Here is a 9,393-nt window from a genome sequence, read left to right on the forward strand (position 1 = left end):
AGAGCAAATATCCAAATTTGTTTTGTTTTGCTTGGCAACATAAAATATTAAATTTCTGGGCCGGCCCGGTGGCGCACTGGAGAGTGCGCCGCTTGGGAGCACGGCGGCACTTCCGCCGAGGGTTCGGATCCCATGTGGAGACCGGTTCCTGCTCACTGGCTGAGCATGGTGCGGGCGCGACACCGAGGGTTGTGATCCCGTTACCAGTCAGTAAAAAAGACAAAAAGGAAAAAAAAAATTTTTTTTCTTAAGAATTTACATTAAGGTAAGAAAGGACATTCACTAATAAACTTGCTCAATGGCAGCAAGAATATTTTAGAATTGCCCACAAGCAAAAAAATCAAGAACACTTTGCATAGCTATATGTCTTTCCACTCAATATTAGCAGTTGTTTTTTTTTTTTTTTTTTACAGCCTTATACAGGCTGATTTTATTTAAAGCAAAGATCACATCATTCTTTTTAAATGTCATGCTAAAGTAATAAACTATCTGGATATCACCACAGAGTTCTTGGGGCATCTATATATTTTAATAATAGATTAAATAGAGCAGAAAATCTATAAAGGGCACTTAAATTTAGGATAGTTATAATGTAGAACTTTACACAATTTCAGACTGATAAAAATGGCTGCTTTTTGGCCGGCCCGGTGGCGCACTGGATAGTGTGCCGCTTGGGAAGCGCGGCAGCGCTCCCGCCCGAGGGTTCGGATCCCACATACAGACCGGTTCCCGCTCACTGGCCGAGCAAGGCGCGGGAGCAACACCGAGGGTTGTAGAAATTAAGCTACTAAAATTGGAGAAGGTAAGGGGAAAAAATGGCAAGGTAACAGAGGCAAGGAATTGGTGAACAGAAGGCAGAGAAGGAAAGAGAAAGCTAGGGGAGATTCGAGAGCTCAATATCTACCTCTATGTTTCCAGAGGAAAAAAATGAATTTTTAAGCCACTTGAAATACTTCATTTGTGCTTCCTAATTTTTCAAAAGATTACAGGTATTTAGAATTAAAATAAAACTCTCATTCTACTTTCACCTATAAATAAATTTATAAAGGATAAAAAACCAACTCACCTGCCTGGCGTACTGGGAATTCCACATGGTCAGAGACGATAATCCGCAGTAAACTGGGGGCAAAATTGATAATCTTGTAGGACTGAAATTACAAAGAAATGTTTTATAACATAGGACAATATAAATGAATATAAGCTGTTAGAATTACTGAATACGTTACTGTCCAAATAAAAACTTTTAAAGTGAGAGAAACTCTCCAAGGCAGAATAAAAATTACTAAAATACTTCAAGTCAAAAAAAAAAAAGTCCTTAGAATAAACAATGAATAAAAAAGTATGAACATTTTTATGATTTTTGACATATTTTGTCAAAATGCCTCAAGGAAAGCTATACCAATTTACACTCCCATCTATCCAAGTATTATCATCCCTTTGTGACTTTAAACCTTCTTAATATTTTAAATTACATTTACTATCACTAAGGAGGTGAAATGCCTCAAGGAAAGCTATACCAATTTACACTCCCATCTATCCAAGTATTATCATCCCTTTGCGACTTTAAACCTTCTTAATATTTTAAATTACATTTACTATCACTAAGGAGGTGAATTTTTTTTTTCCCTATTTGTTGGCTATTTGTTTTTTCTACAAATTCCTTACTTACTTTATCCTTTTGTAAATGGAATATTTGTTTTATTCTTAATCAATTCTAAGTTATTTATGAATTTAAAATCCCAAACTTTTATTTGACCTATACATTGTGTTTTCTTCCCAGATTACTTGTGCTTCAATTTTATTCACAGTATTTCTGACAAACAGGAAAACATGAGCTACACAATACAGGACAGACAACAAAGCAAAACAGACAAGATAACATTAAATACTTGTGCATGAGCTAGAGAGAGGAGTCAGTCCAGATTGGAACAGTGTGACTCACAAGACAGTACTGAAAGCTGTCATCACCAGCTTCCCTCTGCTATGCACCATCTTTTAAACTTAACAATGCGTAAGTGGGCCGATGCTGATGAACTTCCTGCTCTGACCTGTGGCCTGGGTCATTTCACTCCACAGGAGTGTTCTACTTTGATCTACTCCTGAGTTTGGCCATGGTGACTTCAAAGATAAGTACAGAGCAGCCCATTCCTTCTGACCATGTTCTATCCAGATGTCTAGGACATGGACTATATTACAGCCCTGCCACATTCCCAAAGCCCACACATGGCCTTGCCCACTGACATTCCCAGAAAAGACTCGTAAATTCTCAGTGAGGCCAAACCAGGCAATGACCCAGAGAATCTGTCCAGTTTACCTTCTCCTGGGAGCCTGCTTCACCTGGTAGCATCCCTTTCAATACATAACCAGGTTTGTGCATACCACTCAATTTTTAATCACCTTTACTATTCATTTATTTATAATAGCATTCATCACAGTAAATATTTGATTAGAAAACTAATTTGGAGAAAACTGGCATCTTTAAAGTATTGATCCTTTTCATCCAAGAACACTGTGTTTTCAAAATCTTTCTATACCTTTCAATAAAATTTTGAATTATAATTATTCTTCCTTTCCCCTCGTGTAGTTTTCAGAATCCTAAATCTGTTGTAAAGTAAATTCTGTTTTATCCATAACTGAAACCACCAGAATTTTAATGTAGTTTTTAAGAAAACATATTTGTTTTAACAGCAGTTTACAGGAGGCAAAATTAATACAGATATAGCCCAATCCTCTATACCTTATGCATACACAACATAAAATAACTCATGTTTATAACTTTTTATATATTGAAAGATCTTATAATGAATCAAAGTTTAAAACATCTATATAGTTTATTCTAGTCATAAAAACTGGCTTTGGTTACTTTTTTGAAAATCTTACTACACATAAATAACCTTTACACTTAGATTAATGCTACTTATTTGAAAGTAGTTACTGGGGAGACTACACTGCATTGTTGGCATTGTACACTTTTTGGAACTCCTCTTTTTGCAACTGTTTATCTTTTTTTTTTTTTTTAAGCAACATCTATACCAGGGAATTGTTTGCCATTTTACAGAACTTCTGAAACTGTCTTCTTTCAGCTACGTTAATTAGGCCAGCTAAAACATTCAAAGATAAATTCAAATATATTCTCGCACTACTTTCCTCATAGATATTTACCAGACTTCTTTGTCCCTCTTTGGGCCTCAAGTTTCTAACAAAATAAGACTCATTTCTCAATGATTTCTTGACCATATTTACTTTATATCTGTGAAGTTTTCTGAAAATCAGCAATTTGCTTGCTTAGCTAAATTCTGCATTTTATGAGAACACATATAAAGCAAAGACTTGATGTTTTCCCATTTGCAGACTCACTGCTCCAACTACATTAACCTTTCTAGTCTTCCAACACGCCAGGTTGAGGACTTTTTCTGAACTGCTATTCCCTCTGTTCCTCTCCCAGTTCTTAGCCTGGCTCCCTCCTTTTACAACATCCGGGCCTCTGTCAATGTTATTCTCCAGAGGATGACTACCCTATCTACACATCCCAACACTTTCTCGAGCTTTATTCTCTATAGCACTTATGACCTAAAATTATATATATTACTTGTGTGTATCCGCCACTAGCATGCAAGCTTCATGAAAGCTGCCTCTTATCCCAATGCCTGCAATATAGCTCAATAAATATATTTGTTATTCATACAAACAAACTCTCTTAAAGGGCAATAAAAATCATATGTACAGATGCATGGAAAGCAGGGATTCCAAATCTTGGCAATGAAAGTAAATATCTTTATTTCCCTATTGAGGCCACCTGGAGGATGATTTATTAAAAGAAGACATCTTTCTAGATGAGTTACTGAAGCCAGACACCTACCCATTCCTCGTCCCCTGCACTGCTGCTGAAGGGACTTCTGGTCTAGAGACAATGAGGATGGTGTACAGGATTCATTCCTAATATCCTGAGATAAAACTGAAAATACATTTTCCCATAAAAACAATATCACAGCTAGCAGTCAGGGAACCAATCACTGATAAGCAAAAAATGTTGGCCTGAGAAAAATACAGCTCCAAATAACAACTTATTCTTCGGAACACAGGCTGTTAATGCTGAAGCTTCCTACTCTTCTAAATGGCAATTGACAGAACAGTCAGTACGCTGCAGAAGCTGCTCCCATTTCCTAAGCAGAGCATATTTGTTGAAGGGAGACCCAGACTAAAGTAAATGAGCTGGACCATAATCACTTATGGTAAATTATCCACCCGTTTATCGAACAAAGCAAGATGTTACAGCGGTGGTAAAGGTCAAGCATACAAAACCTAACACCATAAGCATGTTTCACCATAAGGTTATGTGACATTATACTTTGGTCTTCTACTTGTAGACAATTCAAATAAACTTAGTGAAAGTATATTACAATCCAAAGTATTATATAAAATATAAATGCTAAATAAGGTGCCACAGCAATAAACTAATTTTAGAAGTTGCAGGGGAAATCATGGTCTGTGATGAGTTGGGTATACAGAGGGCAGGGCAGAGTGAGAACGGAATGGATCTGGATTGAAATACCATGAAGAAAAAAATAGGATTGGGTCTTAAGCATCTCCTAGTTTTGCAGGCTTTCCCACTTCTGTAACATCGACTGCACTTATATAATGATGAATCAGAAATAAAGCAAGGTTAGGCTAACAGGGGCAGGAAAGCATAACATAATATCAAAGATATGTCCCCTATCAACACTATCAAAATAACATCTGGCCTAACTGTGAGGAGTAGGGGGTCACAAACAGGCCAACTCCCCTGTTCACACTAGGAGATTGCAAGTTCAGCTCGTTTTGTTCTTCCTAACTAACCCCTGGATTACTATTCTTCCAGCCAATCAATATACAGTACTTCTGCTCTGCAAGGCTGGGACAGGTACTAACTAACTTTCCTATTTTGAGTGACAGTCCTTTTCTTTTTGAGTCACCAATACATTCCTTTGGGCTTTTTAGTTCAATTCAAGCTCCTCTGTATAGTCAAACTGTTTTCACTCGACCTTGGGAATCCTAGATTCGCACCTACTCCAAATTCCACACCTATTCCAAATTTTCCATTAAAATAATCCCTTTCAAAGATTCACAACACATATCTGCATTTTAAAGTCAACTCCAACAGAAACATTTACTTAGGACAGTGATTGTCACACTTTTAGGAGGAACTGGATCTCCTAAGGAGCTAGTTAAAACAAAACTGGGCCTCACCCCCAGAGTTTCTGATTCTTTAAATCCGTGGTGCAGTCCCATAATTTGCATTTCTAACAAGTTCTCAGGTGATGTTGACGCTGCTGGTCCCGGGCAACACTCTAAGAACTACTGATTTAAATATTCCTTTATATTTTAAGAACTGTCGCAAGCTCAAACAGCTGTCACTCTATCCTAGGGGTGGATCTTAACTCGTACTTGTTAGTGAGCGATCTATGATTCATTCTTACAGGTGAGGAGGAAGAAATAAGCTAGTGTTTGGGATCATCAAAATTCTGAAATATTGGGAGTAATTCTGGAACAAGGTCAAGGCTGGTTAGGAAGAACAGGAAACGGAGGATAAAAGAAAGTCTTACACATTTTAGCGTTTATAAGAAAGCCCTCTAAACATATTACTTGATCGTGAAAACTGTCTGTTCTTCCCAGAGCACTCTCCTGACAGCATTGCCCAGCGCTCCAACAAAACTCTGCCAATCAGTGTCAAGACAGTCTTGCCAACCCCACAGAAGCAGGCGATGGGCAGGGTTTCCCACAGCAACACCTAAAAAGGGCTGGGTCTGGAGAAAAGCTGAACTCAGATTTGAATTTGAAATGAATTTTCCCACCTCCGTCCCCAAGTCAGCGCACTTAAGGAAAAGAATCACACCCTGAAAACACTAGGAAAGGCTGCAAAAGCTTATTTTTGCGGATCAAGTGTGCTGAACAAACTGCACTGGGGAAGGAAGACGACCAAAAAGATGCAAAGGTGGCCAACAGGTGCGCGAGCTGTTTAGCAAAGATCCTGGGAGTGCTGCTCAACTGGGCCGGGGGACAGAGGGCGGGACAGGCCGACAGAAGCGTCAGGGTCCGCAGCCCTGGTGGGGATGGAGATGAGGGGCGCCGAGGAGGGAGAGCTTTGAGAGCCCGCTGGGGGCGCCGCTTCGGCGGCAGAGGGGCGCCGCAGGCTCGCTCCTCACCTGGTTGAGCTCGTTCTCAGCTGCAATTCGCAGCTTCGGGTCGATGGTGCCCTTCAGCGCCTGGATGATCCGGTTGAGGTCCATCTCCCCGGGTGGGGGCTCCGCGGCCCCCGGACCAGTAGGCCAGACTGCAGCTTTAGTTTCCTTTTTACTCTCTCAGCCTCCTCCTCCGCGACCCCTATACTACCTCACTCCCCACCCCCCGCCACCGTCGCCACCTGCAGCCACTCGCTGCGCCACTCTGACTCCGCGCCCCCTGTCCTCCCTTTTTCCCCCCCACAACTCGCTCTCCATTCACCCTTTTACGACAGCCGGTGGGAGGCGGGAGAAGTCAGAAGAGGAAGCGGAGCCTCCTTTACGGCGGCCCCTTCCCCCGGGCGTGAGGTTATAACCCGCTCCCGCAGGCGGCCACCATGTATATATATATATATATTTATTTTTGAACCAGAGTACTAGGATCTTTGGGTACCACATTAAAACAAGACGAATTCAAAGATCTACCATATGACCCAGCGATTCCACTGCTGGGAAAATACCCAGAGGAATGGAAATCATCATGCCTAAGGGATATCTGTACTCCAATGTTTACTGCAGCTCTGTTTACAATACCAAGAGCTGGAACCAGCCCAAATGTCCCTCATCTGATGGCTGGATAAGGAAACTGTGGTAAATCTACACAATGGAATACTACTCTGGTATAAAAAAGAACGAAATACTACCATTCGCAACAACATGGATGGACTTAGAGAAAATTATATTAAGTGAAACGAGTCAGGCACAGAAAGAGAAATACCACGTTCTCACTTATTTGTGGGAGCTAAAAATAAATAAACACAAAAACAAATAATGCGTGAGGGGGGAAGAAGACAGAATAACCACAAAAATTCCTTGAACTATTTATGAAAAGTGAACAGATACGATGGGGGGGGTGGGAACGGGTAAAGGGGCGTGAAAATCAACTACAATATATTTTGAGAAGTAAAAGAAAAAAGACAAATTCAATGCAGGTTAATATGAAAGAACTCACAATCTGGTAGAAGAGACAAATATAAACAGAAAAAAATATATTTACAGAGTGTGGAAACACAGAGGTCAGAGAAACTAACTATATGCCTGAGTTTCCAAAAAATGTTCAGACCCTCTAAGAAAAGTAATGAAAAGAAGGGTTATACCATTTCCATCCACTTGGCCCCACAATTTCAATGGCATAAAAATATTATGGAGCTAATATGAAGGAGTTCTAATTACATTTGGTAAAGAAAATGACTTTGGGAGAACAGCTGAGAAGATGTAATCTTTTCAGGAGCAGCTCATCACGACTGGTTCAGTTAACTGGGTTCAATCAAGACAGTAGAAATTATATGGCAGAAAAATTGGCTCCCCAAAAGCTAACCCCTCAACTGGGTACAAAAGTGCCTGGCAATAAACTTAACATGTCTCTGATTGCTTCCACTAGTCCCCTCTTTAATCCATTATCCACACTGCTTCTGAAAGGTTAATACTGTCATGTCTCTTCCCTGATGATTTCCCATCGATTTCAAGATAAAATACAAACTCCTTAGCAATACAGGCTCTTATAATGCCTTTCGTCTCCACACTATTTCACCAACCAACTCTCTTGGACCTTATGATTATCTAGAACTCCTTTACCTCTGAAATCTTAATTCCAATATCCTCTTTTCTAATTTGAACATTTTCTTCCACTTCTCTCAGTAATTCTTCACCTGTTCTCCAACCCAGTCACTACTTCAGTTCTCCTTAGTATATCCATTCCCAACTACACATCTTTTTCGGCTATTGAACTCCCAATTCAATTTCTCAAGTCTGCCCTTGACTCACTGTGCAAGCTGACACCACTACAAGTATGTGTTGTTTTGTTTTCTCAGACTCAATGATGCTATTCCTTGTCTTTAATCAGCACCATCTTCCATTCCCTCAGCTGCTGTTCCAATCCTCAGGACTCTTTTCAAGCTCTCTACCCCTTCTTACAGAGCCCTGCAAAGATGAGCAAAGCCATTAGGCTCAACTCACGCAACCACGAATTAATCTCTGCTTACCCCTATTCACCTCCTTCCCTCCAATCTGAACCCAATCCTCTCCCATCTCCTCCATGACCCTGTTCCATAAATCTCACCTCTCTTCTATACACTTTTCATTAAAATAAATTTTGGGTATTACGATGTGCTCATTATTGACAATTTATAAGATTTTTTCCTCTATTTTCAGCCTCTTTCTCTCCACTGATTCAACTTTTGCCTGAAAACATTTCCCCCAGTTAAAAAACAATCTTTCTTCAGTAATGGTCTCTAATTATTGATCGTTCTTTTTCACTTTTCATTCCAAAGAATGGTTTTCATTAATTGTGTCTATTTCCTTCCTATTCATATTTCAACCAGCTATCTCCAGGCTTCTCCCCTCATTTCCCACTAAAACAATCAAGCAAAGATCAACACTGATCACTTTAGATACCAAATCCAAGAAACATTTTTAGTTTTCATCTTAAATTGTCTCTCTGGTATCTGACTTCATATTATATGTTCTTTTCTTAATCTCTTTCCTTTTTTTTTTCTTACAGAATATATCCCTAACCCTCCGATTACTCACTTGATCACCCAGCTTTTTAAAAATTTTTAAATTTTATAATTGACATATTGATTGTACATATTTATGGGGTACAGAATTATATTTCAATACTTGTATACCATGTATGATGATCAAATCAGGTAGAGCATATTCATCACTGCAAAAAAATTATCATTTCTTTATGATGAGACCGTTTGGGCTACTCTCTGCAGGCCAATTGAGAACATACAATAAATTATTGTTAATCATGGCTGCCTAGCACTACTGTATACCACTAGAACTTATTTTTCCTATCTAGCTGTGATTTTATATCTATTAGCCAACCTTTCCCTAACACCCTCCCCCCTCCTTTTCCCAGCCTTTAGTAACCACAATTCTACTCTCTACTTCTGTAAGCTCAACTTTTTTTTCAGCTCCCATGAGTGAAAACATACGGTATTTATCTTTCTGTGCCAGATTTATTTCACTTAACCTAATAGCTTCCATGCTCATATATGTTGCCAATCACCCAACTCACACACTGGTGCTTCTCAGAACTCTGTCCTTAGCCCTCTTCTCTTTCTCATCTACCTATTCTGCTTGAGTCATTTCAACCACATATATATATATATATATATATATATATATA

At 39.4% G+C, this 9,393-nt stretch overlaps 1 protein-coding gene across 3 annotated transcripts in view; it reads right to left on the bottom strand.

Annotated features, from left to right (window-relative positions):
* IPO8 (importin 8) overlaps positions 1-6,491 on the bottom strand; it is a 63,380-nt gene extending 56,889 nt beyond the window's left edge. For 2 of the 3 annotated variants that reach the window (XM_008568081.1, XM_008568082.1), the window contains exons 1-2: positions 6,183-6,491; positions 1,067-1,148 (exon numbers count right to left, since the gene is read on the bottom strand). In XM_008568081.1, the coding sequence (XP_008566303.1) occupies positions 1,067-1,148; positions 6,183-6,266 (166 nt within the window). In that variant the 5' untranslated portion in view covers positions 6,267-6,491. The remainder of the gene's footprint in view (positions 1-1,066; positions 1,149-6,182) is intronic. The other variant, XM_008568084.1, reaches the window with a different exon arrangement.
* Between the last annotated feature and the right edge of the window lie 2,902 nt (positions 6,492-9,393).

The sequence above is a fragment of the Galeopterus variegatus genome, unplaced genomic scaffold (assembly GCF_000696425.1).
Source record: "Galeopterus variegatus unplaced genomic scaffold, G_variegatus-3.0.2 Scaffold373, whole genome shotgun sequence".
Classification (NCBI taxonomy): Eukaryota; Metazoa; Chordata; class Mammalia; order Dermoptera; family Cynocephalidae; genus Galeopterus; species Galeopterus variegatus.